Here is a 19,415-nt window from a genome sequence, read left to right on the forward strand (position 1 = left end):
CTCGATATTGTTGACGACTTTGGCATGTTCGATTTTTACTTTGGATGCCGCTTTGTATTTGGCAGAGTGTGGGATGGAGTGCATTCCATCTCAACCTGTGCCAATTTAGACGCCATCACCCTCTGGCAGACCCCATTGGGTGCAGACCAAGTCTGTTAAGAGTCGGGCTCCAGTGATCCGGTCTTAAGTCACCCATATTTGCGGGGTAATGGTTGACGCCAGGCATTGGAGTCGACGGTGGAGGGGGCTAACTACCCCCACTGACCAGTGTACGCCCACCTTAAGAGAGGCAGCCCCTCTCTAATAGAGGACTGGTCCCGCTGAAGCCTCTTCTTGTGTTGGGCCACATGGGATAGGAGGACTGACATCCTCCGATTAAGAGGTGGATAACCCGGCTTGCTTTTTCAAAAAACCCAACACCTCTGTTGACGACCTGGAAAATACAAACATGGACCTCGGCACAGACAGCTCCAACTCGGTTCTAACATTGTAACGTTAGAACCTTATTCACGTCATGTGAATAATAAAATGCTAGAGAAGAAGAGAGAGAGAGTGAAAAATTATGACAGTACAGAAAGATATAGAAAAGTTGAAGTATTACCTGGTCACTATGAAGTAGTGAATTATGAAAAAATTTTTATCTTGGAATTTGAAAACGGAAGAAATGAGCGGTATAAATGTTTTTAAAGCTAATAGAGAAATAGTTACCTTATGTGGAGGGCAGCCAAAAATTTTACCCCAGGGAAATGGAAGTCTCTTGATAGAGACACTCTCCCCAATTACAAGGTGAAAGGTTAAAACACTTACAACATTGAATGGTCATAGCGTAAAATGCGTTTTACACCATACTTTCAACCAGAGTAGAGGTGTGATATATGCTCCAGAATTGTTGGATATAGAGGAGAAAGAAATAGAGGATGAACTGAGAAGTCAAGGAGTAGTTAAAGTAGTCAGAATGAGAAAGAGAGTTGGAGAACAACGTATCCCTCTTGCTACTCTGATTATAACATTTGATCAATGCCGATTACCAAATGTTATAAAAGCTGGATGGCTATCTTTGAAGGTAAAACCATATATCCCCGTCACCATTGCGATGTTATCATTGCCAAATGTATGGCCATTTAAGCCAGAAATGTAAAGAAAAACTAAACAATAAGCCAGCTGTTTGTGCCAACTGTGAAAAAGTAGTCCATGGAGTATGCATAGAAAACCCTAATTGCATACATTGTGGGGAAGCACACCCAGCTACATCTAAAAGCTGTGTAAAGTTTATTTTTGAAAAGAAATCCAGGCCATTAGGACCATGGAAAGGGTTACTTTTAAAGAGCTCGTAAAAGAGCTCTTGAAAAGCAAATAAGACCAGGGGAACCTTTTTCAATGGTCTGAAGAAAAACTTGTCAAACCACACAGACGAAAATTATATCTCTACTTCTAAGATAAAGAAACAAATGAAAGTAGTTAAAGAGGTTGAAAATCCCATCGAAAATCTATATCCAGAAATTGTGGAAAAATCAAAACGGACACTTAAAGATCTGAAAATTATTCAAAAGCCAACTACTCCGATTTTAAACAATAGTACAAACCTCTCACAGGCCGTTTCCTTGCCTGATCTGATGGAGGTTGCACTCGAAACCAATTTACCTGGTGAACCCGTAGTGGGGAAGTCGCAAAAACCTGACAGATCACAACCTTTTAATCGAAAAAGAGAGAGACCTCCCTCCCTCTCTCCTCCTACCATAAGAAACATTAAAGTCACGACTTCCAATAAATATGATATCTTGTCTGCTGATGTTTCTGAACAACTAGAAGGTAAATTGAACCAATCAGAAATTCAAGTTGAGGTCCACCATCCTCCTCAACAATTAGATCAAAAGGACACAAAGAAAAAGAGAAACACAAAACCCACTATATCAAGATCCTCTCTAGAGTTACCTCCGGGAAACATTGTTAGATCAAATATTGCCAATGGGAAGACTTCATCTAAGGTGTCTTCCAAAAAATAAAACATAGTTTTTTCCACCATTCTGCAATGGAATTGCCAGGGTTTAAGGGCGAAATATGAACAACTTAAGCTCCTCATACGTGAGCACTCCCCTATAACAGTATGTCTACAAGAAAGCAAGCTCGATGCTAATACTCCTTGTCCTCGAGAGTATGTTAGCTATAGGACACCATATGATCAACGAGCAGGGAGCCATGGGGGAAGTCTTATATACGTTCGTCGAGATGTTCCCCAAATATCTTTGTCTATCTGTACCCCTCTGCAGGCAGTGGCTGTACAGATTGATATAGGGAGAAAATACACAATCTGTTCTCTTTACTTGCCTCCAAATGATAACATCTCATATGATAATATAGTAGAGGTGATTAAACAACTCCCACAACCCTTTCTCTTACTAGGAGACCTTAATAGTAGACATCCTTTATGGGGTGATGTTTTAGCAAATGCAAGGGGTAATATTATATCGTCAATTTTGGAGAATGAAGATGTCGGACTCCTCAATACAGGAGAGCCCACACATTTTCATGTACAGACAGGTACCTTGTCCTGCATTGACTTATCGGTTGCAAGCTCTAACTGTCTTCTCGATTTTAATTGGAGAACATTAGATGATTGGCATACTAGTGATCATGCACCAATCATTATAAACACCAACAATGGTCCACCTTTACAAAGATCACCTCGATGGAATCTTGATAAGGCGGACTGGAATAGATTTCGGGAGTTAAGTGAAATTGAAAGAAATGCAGAACAGTTTGAAAGAGTTGATGATGCCATAGACTTACTTAATGGAACTCTTCACACAGCAGGAGTGAATTCCATTCCCAAAACAACTGGGATATTCAGACGACGACCAGTCCCCTGGTGGTCGTCAGAACTAACTGCCCTGCACAGAGCCACAAGAAAGTCTTTAACTCGATTGCGCATGCACCGTAATGAGGAGAATTTAGTCATATACAAGAAATGTAGAGCACAGTTCCGCCGTGCCATGAAAGAAGCTAGGCGCCAGTCTTGGATGTCCTTTGTTTCCTCCATCAACAGTAGAACACCAACATCATCTGTGTGGAGGAAAGTCAAAAAGATAGCAGGAAAATTCACCCCAAACCCACCACCAGTGTTAAAGATAAATGGCCAGTATATGACTGGAGCAACCGAAGTTAGCAATGCCCTGGCTGACCATTTCTCAAATGTATCGCGCAAGTGTCAAGCAGCTCCTGGTCACCAGTATAGGAGCAATGAAGAAAAGAAAGTTTTAAACTTCGCAACAAGAAAGCAAGAGTCATACAATTCTCCTTTTACTGAAAGAGAATTTGATTCTGCTCTTGCTACTTGTAACGATACAGCCCCTGGACCCGATGGAATTCCATATGCAATGATTAAACATGTACCTTTTAATACAAAGTTATTTATTTTAAGCATTTTTAATAGAATATGGCATGATACTAGTTATCCAAGTGTTTGGGAACTAGCAATTATTTTAGCCTTTTTAAAACCCGGTAAGGACAAGTTTTTAGCAGCAAACTACCGACCTATTGCATTGACATCTTGTTTATGTAAAATCATGGAGAAGATGGTCAATGCAAGACTGATTTGGTACCTTGAAAAGAAGAATATTTTATCACCCATTCAATGTGGATTCAGGAAAATGCACTCAACGACTGATGTGCTGATACAACTTGAGTCCTCCATTTGTGAAGCCTTTGCTTCCAAACAGCACCATGTGACAGTTTTTTTTGATCTTGAAAAGGCATATGATACCACATGGAGATACGGTATACTTAAAAGAATCCATGAGTGCGGATTGAGAGGTGAGCTACCACTATTCATCCAGTCATTTCTTTCACATAGAGTTTTCCAAGTGAGAGTTGGGGAAGCTCTATCACAGAGTAGATGCCAGGAAGAAGGAGTTCCTCAGGGGAGTGTGCTGAGTGTAACCCTTTTTGCACTAGCAATTAATGGGATATCCTCAGTCATTCCCCGGGATGTTCTTGCAACATTATTTGTGGATGATCTCTCCATATCATTTGCTGGAGCCAGAATGGCAATGGTTGAGAGAAAAATCCAACTCTCTATTGATAAAATTATCCATTGGGCCGATATGAATGGATTTAAGTTCTCAACAAGTAAAACTACAATTGTCCATTTCTGTCGTATACGGGGAGTACATGCAGACCCGGATATATACATCAAAGGTCAACGGATCCCATGTGCAAGTGAAGCAAAATTTTTAGGGTTGATATTTGATTGTAGGCTTACATGGGTTTCTCACTTAAAAACATTAAAAGCTAAATGTGTTGAAGCTATGAATCTTTTAAAAGTCCTGTCCCATACATCATGGGGGGCAGACCGCAATACAATTTTAAAATTATACAAGGCCTTGATATTTTCCAAAATTAGTTATGGATGCGAAATATACTCCTCAGCAACCCCAAGCCGGTTAAAAATACTAGATTCAATACATCATGCTAGCATTAGATTGTCCACAGGAGCCTTTAGAACCTCCCCTATCACAAGTCTCCTTGTTGATGCTGGGGAGTTGCCTCTGGACCTTTACCGAATGTCCTCTATTATTCGGTATTGGTTTAGATTGCAAAGACTCCCCAATTCTTCAGCCTTTCAAACTGCAAGCCTTGTAAGGCACTCAACCTACTTTGAGTTGCACCCAAAATCTCCTCAACCTTTTGGGTTTCGGGTTAACCAATTATTAAACAATCTGGATATAATTAGAAATAAGGTGCTTCCATTCAAGGTAGCATCAACGCCTCCATGGAAATTACCTGACATATCTTTTTGTAGATACTTTATTGGAGTTAAGAAGAATTTGACTGACTTAGAATCCAGGTCTCTTTTTATGGAACATGTTGAAGAACATAGAGGATCGACTTTTATATACAGGTATACTGATGGCTCCAAATCTGATGCTGGCGTTGGATTTGGAGTACATAGTAATGATTTTAACTGTAGAGGTGCACTTCCTCTAACAGCTTCCATATTTACTGCCGAACTGTATGGCATATTAACCGCTATTGAGAAAATAGCTTTGGAAAAGGAGGGTAATTTTACAATTTTTAGTGATGCAAGGAGTGTTCTTCAGGCTTTAGAAGTTTTTAATTCTAGTAACCCTCTAGTTTTAAAGATTTTAGAATGGCTTTTTATTATTGGACGGAAAGGTATAACTGTTCGATTTTGTTGGGTTCCAGCACATGTAGGTGTGTCTGGGAATGAGAAGGCAGATTTACTGGCGAAGAATGCGGCATCCGAATTGCTACCAAGGAGATATCCCATTCCATGTAACGATTTCCTACCTTACATCAAGAAATTGGTATGTGATAAATGGCAACAGCACTGGGATAGTCAAGATGGCAATAAAATGAGGGAAGTAACAAATATCATATCACCTTGGAGGTATAACATGATTCCCCGAAAATGGGAGACGACTCTTTGTCGTCTCCGTATTGGTCACACACGGTTGACACACGAGTTTCTGCTGAAGGGCCAACACCAACCGTATTGCGAGGACTGCTTAGTACCTTTAACAGTGAGGCATTTGTTGACCGAATGCCCTAATTTTACTAACTTAAGAAATAGATATCTGTTTGAGGCTCGAGGTGAGGATGGCAGGTTTATCCTTGCCAAGATTCTTGGACATGATGTGTCTTACTATGCGAGCGGAATTTTTAGATTTATTTCAGAAGCAGGTCTTCTGAAAACTATTTAACCATTGTAATGACTTCTTAATTTTTATGGTTTTAATTGAATTTGCTTTTAATTTTCATATACAGTAAATGGTATCGGCGTCAATGACCTTAGATGTCAGGATGCCAGAAAACTTTCAATCAATCAATCAATCAATCGTTGTCCGTGTCGGAGGCCAGTTTGAGGACATCATTTAGAGACCAAGAGACCTTTTGAGGACGGACCGAAGGTCGAAGCCTAGCACATGCTTTTGGAATAGATGAGAAATAAGACTCCGCCAGGTTAATGTTAAACCCAACCAGGAAGACTTTCCTCAGAGCTGACTTAATGGTGGTTATAGTGCTAGCTGCTAGGCCTTTGTCAAAAATGGACCTAAAGAAGGAGATGGCTAAATTAGGAGTCATAACTGAATGGTCTGAAGTCCTTAAGAAATCCGCTAGTTTCTTAACCGCCGAATCATATTGGCGAATCGTTGAGTCCCTTTTGTCTGATTCTATAAAGAGGACATTATCTGGGTCGATGTTTGCGTCCCTACGTGCCGCAAACTTCATGAAATCCACAAAGTTAGGGTTTTGGCTATCCTTGAGGAATCTGACACAGTCCGTGTTTGGACCACCTGGGTCAGTTTGGGGAATGGGATCCGGAAGGGACGGAGTTTCAACTCGAGGAGGAGAGGAAACCAACTGCTCTTTGGCCAGTGAGGTGCCACTAAAGCTACTACCCCGTTGAAGGAGCGGAGTTTGTGCAAGACTTTCAGTAGAAGATTCACTGGAGGGAATAAGAAGATCTTCTGCCAATGGTTACAATCCAGGGTTAATGCGTCCATGGCATAAGCCTGAGGGTCCAGGTTCGGTGTCACATAACACGGGAGTTTGTGATTGAGTCGGGTCGCGAATAGATCTACCTGGAGACCTGGAACCAGCCTGAGTATCCACCGGAAGGAGTGCATGTCCAGGGACCACTCCGATTCCAGTGGGCTCGTCCTGGATAATGCATCTGCTATCACATTCTGGACTCCTGCTAGGTGAGTTGCTGACAGGAACCAGTCTTTGTCGGCTGCCAAGGTGAAGATAGTGACCAGGATCTGATTCAGGTTGGGTGATTTGGACCCCCCCCCTGTTGAGGCAGTGTACTACGGCCGTGCTGTCTGAGACTACTCTGATGTGGGTCGACCTCGGAGGGGAGATTCTCTTCAGGGTCAAGAACACCGCCATGGCTTCGAGAACATTGATATGGAACTGTCTCATGGCGGGTGACCAAGAGCCCTGACACATCTGATGTTGGGAGTAACCCCCCCCCAACCACTCAGAGACGCGTCGGTATGAATTGTCACTTGTGGAGAGGGGAACTGTAGAGGAACCGACTTGGAGAGGTTCCTCCGATCGGACCATGGTTGTAGTCTCATTTTCAAGACAGAGGGGATCTTCGAGGTCTTGTCTCTTAAAGGTATTGTCGCCCTCTTTCTCCAAACTCGATTGATGTCTTTGAGTTTGGCTTTTAATAGGAGATCGGTCAGTGAGGCAAACTGGAGTAGGCCGAGGACCCGTTCTAAAGCTCTTCTGGACACCTGTTTGTGTTTGAGAAAGTTCCTGACCTTGGAAGCTATCTCCCTCACCTTCTTGGGAGGAAGGGAGAGCTTGTGCTTTGAGAGGTCCCAACGGATGCCTAACCATTCGAAGAGGCTTGATGGTTGTAGGCGGGACTTCCGGAGGTTGACTTGGAAGCCCAGTTTGGCGAGAAAATGGAGTACCTTCGACGTAGCTCTTTTGCATTCCTGGTGCGACTGGGCCCAAATGAGCCAATCGTCCAGATAGGCGACGATTTGTATCCCTTGGTGTCTGAGTTGCTCGAGCACCGTCTCCCCCAGTTTCGTGAATACCCTGGGGGCAATGCTGAGACCGAAGGGCATGACTTTGAATGCGAAGGCTCTCTTGCCGAGACGGAAGCCTAGATAAGGAGAGAAGTTTCGAGCTACTGGGACATGATAATAGGCGTCGGTAAGATCGATAGAGGTGGTGACGGCCCCACGGGGAAGTAAGGTCCGTACCTGAGAGATAGTCAGCATACGGAACTTGTCGCAAAGGATGTAAGAGTTGAGCTTCGACAAGTCCAGAACTACCCTCAACGCCGACGAGTCTTTCTTCGGGACTGTAAACAGGCGGCCTTGGAACTTCAGGGATCGAACCCGCTTGATTGCTCTCTTCTTGAGTAACTCCGCAGTGTACTCTTCCAGGATGGGAGTGGGTCTCTGGAAGAAGGTCACCGGTGGAGGAGGGGATCCCTGTGACCATTTCCAACCCAAGCCCCTTGATATTATGCTGTGAGCCCATGGACTGAAGGTCCAATGATCCCGGAAGTGATAAAGTCTCCCTCCTACCGGCATCACATCATTGGGAGGGAGTGAACTTAGGGCCCCTCCCTCCACGGGAACCCCTTGCTCTGGGCCCGCCGCGTTGGCGGAACTGTCCTCTACCTCTGGAACTCCCTCTTTGGTATCCACGAAAGGAACCGGAGGGTTCGTAGGCAGGGTTGTATGCAGGTGAGGGCATCCAAGAGGGGTTGGGCTGTGTACCAGGGGGAGCAGCGAGGTAGACTACCTGCTGAGGAGGAGCCTGTTGTCGAGAAGTCGAGGCCGCGGAAGGCTGTGGGGACGAGGTACCCCGGGCCGCTTTGTAAGGACTAAACCTCAGCTTCTTCTTGAAGAATGTGTGTCTCTGGGGTTCGAACCTCTTTTTGGCTGAGAGACCCCACCTTACCTGCAAATTCTGGTTTGCCCTCGCTGCGTCCTGAAGAACCTTATCCACCTCGGTCTGAGGGAAGAGGGTCTTACCCCAGCAGGAGGAAGCTATCAGTCTGTTCGGCTCATGCCTGATGGTGGCCTCCGACAGAACGAACTTCCTGCAACTAACCCGTGCTGACCAGAAGTCATGGAGATCTATTTGGTAGGATAGCAGCTGGTTCTTTGTGGCGACTCTGAACAGCGTTTCCTCTGGGTAAAGAGATGCAAGGGACTCCATGGAGGTGATGGATTGGAGGGACCTAGCAAGTCTAGTACGGGTCTCGAACTCAGTTTTGAGAAGACTCTCTATTAATCTGGGAAGCTTCTCAGAGAAAAGAGTAGAGGCACAGTCCGGGTCTAGTTTCCCCACCGTGAAGGTAGAGGCCGCAGCATCCCAGGCTGCCGAGGAACCCGGAATAAGCAAAGAGGTGGGGTCCGTCTCCTTGAGAGCCGGCATGGAAGAGCCTTCTTTGATGGCCTGTATAGTCAGCTCTGTGACTTTGTCTATGAGCGGCAAAGAGATGGAGGCCGCTGTCGTAAAAATAGTGTAGGAACCCTTGTGAGGGGTGAGCTTGGAGTTAATACACCCCCACTCTGATAGTGTTCTGGCCCAGATAGCCTGGGCCTGCTCTTTTGGAAATATGACCGTTTCCTTCGGTACCTTGTCCATACGGACCAATGCATGTTCCTTTAACCGTACAAAACCATTGAACGGGAATGCTAGGTCCGGGGGATAGAACTCCAGGTCCTCTAGAGGGCGGGTGCCCATGCCCTCCAGAGTTAGGGAGCCATCTACGAATGGAGCATGCAAAGCAAACCGCCAAGGATTGTTTTTATCGAAGGGCGGCAGCTTCGATGCGTCTGGGGCAGAAGGGGGAGGGAACTGAGTTCCGGCGCGGATCAGAGTAGCCATCATATCCTTAATCTCTGTTATTGCACCAGAGTGATGTTGAACTTGATCCCTGACCAATCCTTTGATCAGTTGGATGGGGAGGAGATCAGCCCAGGGTACCTGAAAGTCACCCGTTGGTTTTTTCTTGGATTTGGTAGACTTAGACTTCTTAGGAGTAGTGGTTTTACGAGGAGCAATATGAATATCAGGAGCTGTCGAGGGTCCGGGGACCGGTGACGTTGATACTGGCAAAGCTGAAGTCTTATAAGTTCGAAGTGGCTTCACCTTGGGTCGTACGGAGGCAGAGGGATCCCGAGGAGAAGCCTTAGAGTTATCAAAACCTAGAAAGGAAGAGGTAGAAGAGGGAGTAGGAGAGAAAAGGGTTTCCACCAACTCGGCACCACTTACCTGCTCGTCCCTGGGTTCTACGTCTATATCCAGACCAGCCATGTCCATCGGTACGAGGGTTTCGTCCTCCACGGAAATGGTAGCCCTGACTTCTTCAATTAAAGGGGCAGCAAGGTCAGGAGAGACTGCAGCAGTAGTCGAGCCTGGGAAGAGACGGGAGGCCATATCCCCATCGAGGAGATAGGGAGCGCCAGACGGGGCATTCCTGCCAAAGCCCGACACCCACGGCCGAAGAGTAGCCCTTGCTGACCGAAGAGAGACATCATCGGCCTGTAAGATTTGCAGTGATTAGTGATGGAGGAGGGGGTTTGCCCTCCTAAATATACTGTGTATATCATATTCATGTCTATATTAGTGTCTGCCAACGAGAAATAAGGAACAAAGGGAAAACCCACTTACATCATCATTCAGCAGAACTGACGACAACTCGTAACAGAACGAGCACAAATCCGGGAACCACACTGGGTATTGGGCCTGTCCCGGTTCCTGGATAAAGGGAATGGAGCAGTGAGCATGAGACCGGCAGAGGTCATGCCCAACGGGGTCGCTGAACGAGGCAGAGCATCCTTCAGCAGTACAACGGGCCTTCTGTAAAAGAAAGGAGACATGAGTCTGGTGATGCTTGAAACTCTGATAAGGGATAAAAACCTATTATTTTAGAGTTCTGGCACTCACTGAATTACCTAAGCACCCATATTGCATTGACCAAACAACTAACTATTAACTTTAAGTTGATACTGCCCCATACCATTGTTGGCACTTTAAAATTCAATTGTCTGTATATTTGTAATGCACCCAATGTCTGTTAATGACATAAGGATAATAAGCTTAAAGTAATCCGCCGACCTCCAAGGGTCGGGGAAGCAGTGACATGCCCTTAAAATAAATACAAACACCAGCCTTAGCTAAAGGCAAGGCAAATATAAGTGTGAAGTGTATGGGCGACCTCCGGTGAAGCCGGAGCTCCGGTGAGGCCGGATCGTAATGAAATGTCCTGAATAAAGGAGCCTTAGCTAATTAGCTAAGGCAACTTTAAGTGTTAAGTGTTTGGGCGACCTCCGGTGACGCCGGAGGATAATGAGATGCCCTGAATAATTCAATTGTGGCTAATAATTCAATTGTGAAAGATAAAAAGCTAAGTCGTAGCTAAAGACTAAAGCTTAGATTATAGTAAAGCGTATTTACGATCTCCGGTGAGGCCGGAGGGAGAAGAAAGGTCCTGAATAATTATTGTGAATAACAACACAGTTGTAATAACAAAGGCTATTGTGGATATGGCCGTGGCCTGAGACCGAAGTAAGGGCCACCGGAGGGTCTTATCTAAACAATATGAAGCCCGTCCCATGTAGTAAACAATATAAATATAACAATAGAACGAAAGTTATTGAGAATCCCTCGTGGCGGAGTATAACTCAAGGCGGAGTGGATAACGTTCATAACTACTCCCGAGCCGTAACGGGGAGAGGACGAAACACGGACCAAAATAACGCTAACAATTGAAAAGACACGAAAAATAAATAACTCGTAAGTTATCATCCACCCAGAGGGGGAGAGGTGAGGGAGGGAGAACCCGCTGAACGCACAAAACGGAAAACGGGAAATCCACTCCCCCACCGGAGCTAAGAAAGAAAACGAGAGAAAGGGGTAACTCGTGACTGCGAACAGAAAACGGGGACCCCAATCTCCCGCTCTCTTGGACACAAAAACAGGACTAAAAATCACAAAACACTATTATAAACGTATAAAATAAAAATGTACATCCATATAATACTACGATCGAAGAATAGCATCCGTTAAAACTTAAAATAAATAGCACTGTTCCTTTAACCGAGTCGAGTGACGAACGCCTCGGGCGGTTACTAAACAAAAACAAAGCTAAATCGCTATCTCGATCGTAGGCTGGACTTACTTGCAAAAAGTACCATGAGCATAAATACACAAAAAAAAAAAAATAAAAATAAAAATAATAACGGTTCTAAAAGCATAAGGCCAGGGACTTAACCAAGAACCTAAGTGACAGAGTACTAAACGGGCAGATAAAGATGAATTCCCAAACAAGTGAACAAACAATGGCCGCCATGACAGGCCAGACGGGAATAATAAAATAGACTATACTGGATATAAAACACAAGCCCGGTACAATAAAATACTGTCAAAACAAACTATGGTACTTAACATTGGAATGTGTGAAGATGGAGCTTCGGACATGACAAAATAAATCCACGATAGATAAAAAAGACCGAGAGCACAACGAAAACATTCAACACCTTGAATTCCAAAAAGAAGGATGTAGTTCAGATGGCGCTCGCGTCGTGGCGTGGGTGGTGCGGCGATGGGGATGTGTCTAGGGCCTCTGTATCGGCCCATCCCTTTGGCGAAGGAATTAACTAAATGGAAGACAACCTGTGAATAGTGGATTTCACGCGCCTTTGCTTTATACACGACACCCAAAAGGTGCTCGCGCGAGGGTTGTAACCTCAGCATTCCATGCTTTTATCTTTCTCTGGTATAATTGGAAGGTTTTTATCAGAAAAGGTATACAAGAAGGACTTTTCGCCCGGCGCCACAGGTTCGACCCAGAAATGGCATACATGGAGGTAGCGGCTATGTTCGTGATTCAAGCATGTTCTTAGCTTAACCACTGGTCTGGAGCGGAGTGTCGTTATGCAGTCACAGAAACCTTTAGGGATGAACACGCCCTCAAATAGTTCGAAGATCTGTCATGGTCAGGGGCCAAAGACCTGGAATTCCTCCTACGTCAAACTGTCTCCCTTTTGGGAAACTGTATCTTGTAAAGATGCGATGGGGTCTTGGCCAGATGCTCTAAACAGTTGTCCCCTAGGGATGAATTATGCCTGAGAAACTCAGATCTTGTGTGTCTAGTTCTCCTTCTCTGTTTCCTCCTTCAGATGTGGCTAAGACCATAGAAAAGTTTGACAAGCTTCTCTGATGAGGAGAGCAGCAGCACCAAGAATGCTTGCCCCTCATCAATCATAAAGAAACTCAACTTTTAAACAAGTTCAACAGAGACAGGTTCTGCCTCCAACAGAGTCACAACAACCTGGGAGGCAAGCCACCAGACCCACCTTTTGCTATAAAGTATATCTCGCCAGACACAGAGGTCGCGGTTGCTGAGGCGCCCGCTAGGAAGGGCATGTCCCACAGCTTACCACCAGGGGGGATGCCTGCAAAGCTATTGGCTCAGGTTGTAGTCTTTCGGGGCCATTCCCTGGATGGTAGAGGTCCTTAGTTTGGGGTATCGAATCCCTTTCATAGACTATCAGTCTCCTTTGACCCTACTTTGACAACCCAACCATGTTATTTGAATGGCTGAGTAAATGACCCCCTCTTGCTAGAGGAAGTGTCCAAAATGTTGGCCAAAGGAGCTGTTAAAGAAGTCTTAAACAACTTACTAGTCTTTCTCAGCAATCTATTAATAGTAGAAAAGCTAACTGGAGGTTAAAGACCCATCATAGAGCTTTCACATTTTAATCTGTTTGTTCTACAAATAAGATTCAAAATGGAAACTCCGGCCACCGTTCTCCAGGCCGTCAGGAAGAATGATAGAATAGCTAGATGTAGGATAATAACCTAGATCTTTATTGTTCTGTAATTGGAATACAAACCTACGCTATTTATTAGGGGTTATTACTCGCTGAAAGGATGAGCCTTTAAAATTTTAACTCGGGTTAACCACCCATTCCGCTAGTTAGCGTAGTTAGGGGCCGTTAGTTTCCTACCGCTCCCGCTCACACACCTGTGATTTAGCTCACTTTGCTTTTGGCTTGGATGGTGAATGGTCGTTGCCGTTTCTCATCCTCACCAAGTTTTTTTGGACTGCCATTAATTACTTTATGTTTGTTCTTTCTCTTATTAGTGAGTGTGTTGACTTCTGCCGACCATGCATACCTGCCCTGGACTTGAAGGCTGGCCCAGCGTTACCTTCATGTCGGCCGTGGAAACCGATCGTCACACCCTTTATCATGCCTGCAGAGGTCAACGGTGTGATAGGGAAAACAAGTGTAATGAGTGTCGGGAGTGGTTTGCCTCCCAGTGGGAAAGGTTTTAGGCGCCGGCGGAAGAAGTCAAAGCGGTATATTTCTCCTTTGAAGTTTTCTTCAAAAAAGAAAATACCCAAGGCTTCCTTTTCCGCTTCCTGACCTTCCTTCGAAGCTCGTACTCGTTCGGCCTCTTCCGAGGGACCGTCGAGTAGTAGTATAGGCCCTTTAATTATTGGTCAACCCCGGACCTTGAGAGATGGTGTTGCTTCCCCTAGCAAGGCAGCTCCACCTTTCCCCCCAGGTGAAGCCTTGTTGTCTTTCTCATTTTGTACAAGTGTCGCCGTCCTTGGGGCTTCTGGGTCCGCCCTCCAAGGACTCCATGCTGCAGCTCATCATCCGTGGTGCTAGTGTGTAGCCTTCGTCGACTTCGGAGGTGGATCTTCTCCCTTAACTGGTACTAGATTCAAGGAATCTACAGTATTGGGATGAGGCTACAGAGGGACAGTGAGCATTTTTCCCATAAATGACAGGCGTGCAAGACTCAAAGGCATGATTATCTCAAGCATTACTAATGCATTAGCATTAAAAAGGTGTATGACAGAGCAAGGGTAATGTAAACTACAGTATACTGATCCCTCAGAAAATCATACTTGTAAAGTTCTTATTATGAGCGTGAATCTTCAAAGGAAAAGGCATTATGCAAATATAAAGACTCTTCCTTCAAAATTATTCATAAGGTTCAGAACTTACCAAAGATAAAACACTTCTTGCCCACACTCATGTGTGACTTACAAGAACAAGAGAACCATAATCTATCATTTAAATGAGAAGCCAAAGTTGATCCAGATGCAGTACTTTCAAATCTGATGTCACAATGTCCTGACATGAAAATTTGAGAGAGAATTTATAGACCTTTTTCCTCTTTCCTTTTTCCTCTCGGGGTGCAGTGAGCGTGCCGTTATTTGCTGGGATCATTCCGTACCAAGCAGCTATGCTTTTTGAGTAAATACAGAAGTATCCTCCTCATCCTTCTTTTGAGGTGGAGGATGAACTCAGGTGGACAACTCCATTACTTAAGATTGACTACACTCTTCTGACAGATCCTTTTAGGACAGGTTTTTCACTGACTGCCTCTCACCAGACGGACTTAACCTATCACCTGAAATCCTTTTCCCAGTTGCTGGGAGGTGGACCGAAGCCAACACTTACGCTATTTCACACCTCCCCAGGCCAAAGTGGTTGGGCATCCCAGGATTTTGTACTAGCCAGCATGGTTATAGGGACTTCCTCCATCCTCAAGATAAGTCCCGTATTAAAGGATGAGGGCTTGTATAGTCGTAGGAATGAATCAAACTTTTTCAAGTAATATGTATTTTTCCTTATTATACAAACCTGAACTCATGTTAGTATAATTAGAAGAGGTACAAATTATATTATAGATTTATGATATTTATGATCTGCATCTGATGTTTCTAGATGGGTGTTTGATTACCCTTTCATTCTTTTGCTCTTACGACATGCTTCATGTGGAACAAAAGCTTACACATGAGAACAAAGTAATGCCTGTTATGCAAGGCAGATGTGCAGGCGGGTTAAGTGCACTAGTCATCAAGTAAAACTTATAGGAAGTTAGTGTGTGCTATCATGCTGTCATTAGAGTACTGATACTTTTGTCAATGTATACATTTATGATGCGTAATATGCTTCAGAGTATTTATTTGTAATATCGTTAACTATTTTGAAAGAGTAAATTAATCATATATACAATAGTAGAATGTAAATTGAAATTGACCAAGATTTTTTTTCTTGACAGGACTATTAAAAATGATGAACACCAGTTTCACAGAGTCTCCAGCTGTTTCTGTTACAAGCCCCTTGAAGCCAGACACCAGTGGTGAATCTATCTTAAGTTCTTCTATAATTCGACCATCTAAATTCACCACTTTTTCTTTGGGATCATCTGTAATCCAACCTTCCAAATTCCACGATAATGCAAGTCAGTCATCATCTGTGTCATGTAATGTTCTTTCAGTTTCTCAACTGTACTCTTATCCCCTTAGTAGAAGGGACCCAAATGAATTTGCTGTGCTATCTCCATTTGATGATGAACAAGAAGATTGTATACCTTCTCCACTGGAAGAGCAAGTAAATGCCTTTTCATTTCTTGGCACATCAAAAGCTCAGAATGTTAAGCCAAGGGTTTTCAGAAGGAAAAGAAATCATTTGAAGGGTCATTTGAAGGGGTTTAAGCGAAGGCGACAAAGATATTTCTCAAAAAAATCTTTCAAGAAAGCCATATGCTTTAAACAAGAGCCAATGGATGTAAGCACTATTGTAACTTCTGACACAAAAGATGATCCAAAAGATTCAGATGTACCAGAAGTTGATGGTAATATGGATGTAGCATATCTGTAAAGTGTGTACTGCATCTTACATGAGGTACAGTCATACTTTACTTTTATTTAATTTTCTAAAACCAAAGAAAAGATGTGCTCTTATTTTTAAGGGTAAATTATATTAGTCATGGAGAACATTTCCATATTTTATTTAGTATATAGGAATGTAATCATCATTGTTTCATTCATTTTATGTTTTAAGGAGAGTGGTACTGTATACCCAGCTACCGGCAGTATGTGGTATACAGTACTGTATGTTATAATTAAAATGGAAGTCCTCTCATGTGGTTTCTTAAGTTATGTAGGTTTGTATCATAGCTATGATATAAGAGTTTTCTTTTTCATGCACATGGTTTTATAAATTGTGTATTTTTGTATCATTGTTATGATTTAGGAGTTCTGATGCAGATTTTTTCCAATATTTGAATGATTCTTGCCCATTAATTCTTGTGCAATACTGTGCCTTTGCAAGTGCATGTCCATTACTTATTTTGCAATATTGTACAAGTGCATATCCATTGATTATTGTGCAATACTGTACATTTACAAGGTTACGCCCATTATTTTTGTGCAATACTATACAAGAGCATACCTATTAATTACTGTGCAATACAGAACTATACATATGCAAGTGCATTATTCATCTTATGTGGGCCTTCACTAGCAGATTGTGGGTTTATACCCTGTATCAGGACTGATTGTATAATTAGCTTCAGATGGTACTGGAGTGGGGATATATTAGTTTTTAACTTTATATTCAAGATACTGTATGTTATCTAAAATAAGATATTTTCAATATTAAACTTAGCCGGTGATTATATAAGCTGCAACTCTGTTGCTCGACAGAAAACTCTACGTTAAAAATCCGCCAGCGATCGCAATGCAGGTAGGGGGTGTACTTCAACAGCGCCATCTGTCGTGCAGGTACTCAGTACTCAATGTAAACACAGAACTCTATTTTCTCTCTGTCGGGCTACCGGCAAGACCTACTAATTCGCTGTTACTAACTGGATTTGTTTTCACAACTATTTGTTGAAGTACACTATTCTAGTTTTGAGCTTTTGCTATGCAGGTGTTTTATCTTCATCTCAAAACTTGAACTCGTTTTGGATAGATTTAATTATGGTGACAAAGAGAGTATGGACTCTCTTTCACTTTTAAATGGCCGACCCTTCCCTTAGACGGAAGTGTGTTTAGGTTTTTAGTAATTTTGCTTAACACGTTATAGATCTATATATTTTATATCTCTCCGCCTTTATTAGGCCTCTTCGATTAACTTTCCATTTATTGTAAACATATAAAAATAAATTTTTATGTTTTGTTTATATGCGACCTTTCCTGATAGTAGGCGGTCCTAACTTGGAACCGAAGTTAATCAACGTTGAGCCCGTTATATCGCATTTAGCCTTTAAAGAATTTAAAACTTTTTAAATTTAATGTTTTATGAAAGAATTTCTTTGATAGTCTTCGTACTGTTTTCAAAGATGAACTAACGTTTAGTTTTTTAGACTACGCAGTTGTTGACGTTCAGGACGTTCAACATGCGCTCTATCGTTACGATAGAGAGAGAGTGTATCACGGTTTCACTTTGCAGTAAGAGTAAATCGATTCTGACGTTTTGTTCATTCTTTCTTAGCTTAAATGTTTTAAATTCTAAATTAAAGGAACTTTTTATTTGGAAAACCTTTCAGTTTTTTCCTTTAGTCAAATAACATGTTTTTTTGACGATATATAATTGGGCTCTTCTCTTAGGTGCGAAATCAAGAGAGAAAGAGAGAGAGAGATAGAGACGGAGGGAGAGAGAGGAGAGAAAACGTTCCGTTCAAGCGGGTAACGTTGTTCTCGTGTTACTCTCGTCCCTAGTCGCTGTACGGGGAGGAAGGTAAAACGTTTCTAGGGTTTTATTCTTGTCCCCAGGCTATGTGCGGTGAGAGATTGTAAACGTAGTTTATTTGAACTAGTGTTTAGTCTCTTTCCCAGCCACTGAATTTTTTATCTTTATATATGTTTTCTGTTTTTTGCTAGTATTAATGAGCTGCATTATACGACTGATTTCGCAATTACTACCTTTTAATGAAGGGTAGAATTGCGTGTTTCAGGTAGAAATCAGTAAAAGTATCGATTTCAGTGAAATAAGTGCAAAACAGAAAATCGATAAAGTGATATGCGCAAAGTGTTACAGTGTTGCGTCCGAGGGTTCGTCTGTTCGTGCCTGTCGTTCACCTAGTCCGGGACCTCTTGCAAGCTCCCAAGCCCAGGGGAGAAGTAATGTCGAACGACTTATGGGTTCGAGAGGCCTTGATCAACGAACAGACGTTTTTCCCTCCGTGGTTTCGGGCGTATCTACCCAAGATCGCCCCACCCACACAAAGACGAGAGAGCCCATTTATTTCTCGTCTGCGGAAGAGGTTTCTCGTAAGAAACCATGGACCAAGGTCTCGCGGCTTATTAAGCGCAAGTCGGTCCCTTCTGCGCAAGTCCAACGGCCCAGTTGTAGCCACTGGGTCAGTTCGGACTCGCTGCAGTCTTCCGACGACTGCTCACCTCCTAAGAGAGGCAAAGCGGTACCGCATCAGGCAGTCACACCGTCTGTTGCCGCACCTGCTCTTGTAGACCCTAAGTGGTCTTTGCTGCAGACCATGCAGTCTCAGTTAACGTCATTGATGCAGGACTTTCGTGCGGAGTAGGTTGACACCAACCTCTAGCCTACAACCAACCACGGTTGTGCGTCCTGTAGACGCTGAGGCGACCTTCTGCCGCACTCCAGCTGAGAGAGTTCCGCCACCCATGCGTTCCGGTGTACCCTGCCAGCCGCATGTTGACGTTCAGCGACGCACGGAACCTTCCGTTGACGTTCGCGAGGTACAACAACAGTCTAAGTTGTTTTGTTTTGACGCGGTGCGTCAACCTCCGCATTCTAGAGTTGTTTTGACTGCTCAGTCTAGACAGTCAAAGCAGTCTCGAGTGGACACTGTACGTCCTCACGCACCTGTTGTGGTTGACAGTTCAGTTGTTGACAGTTCACAGACTGTCAAGCAGTTACATGACGTTGCCTTCTGGTCTGCTACTAATGCTCCAGTGAGAGACTCACTGAGGTAACCTAGCTTTTATCGGACAAGGTTCCTGTAGATGAGGAAGTTGCTGTTCTCCCTCCTACTGATATTCCCTTGAGGACTCTGTCAGATGGAGAGGAGCCTTAAGCTGCTTAGCCTCCTATGGACTTTAATTAAATCATGATGAT

At 43.5% G+C, this 19,415-nt stretch overlaps 1 protein-coding gene across 1 annotated transcript in view; it reads left to right on the forward strand.

The window, feature by feature from the left end:
* Positions 1–16,980, forward strand: part of LOC137624244 (uncharacterized) — a 54,331-nt gene extending 37,351 nt beyond the window's left edge. The window contains exon 2 of the mRNA XM_068354756.1: positions 15,592–16,980. Coding sequence (XP_068210857.1) covers positions 15,603–16,193 — 591 coding nt within the window. The 5' untranslated portion in view covers positions 15,592–15,602 and the 3' untranslated portion in view covers positions 16,194–16,980. The remainder of the gene's footprint in view (positions 1–15,591) is intronic.
* Positions 16,981–19,415: the final 2,435 nt, after the last annotated feature.

This window comes from Palaemon carinicauda, chromosome 31 (genome assembly GCF_036898095.1).
Source record: "Palaemon carinicauda isolate YSFRI2023 chromosome 31, ASM3689809v2, whole genome shotgun sequence".
NCBI classification, from domain to species: domain Eukaryota; kingdom Metazoa; phylum Arthropoda; class Malacostraca; order Decapoda; family Palaemonidae; genus Palaemon; species Palaemon carinicauda.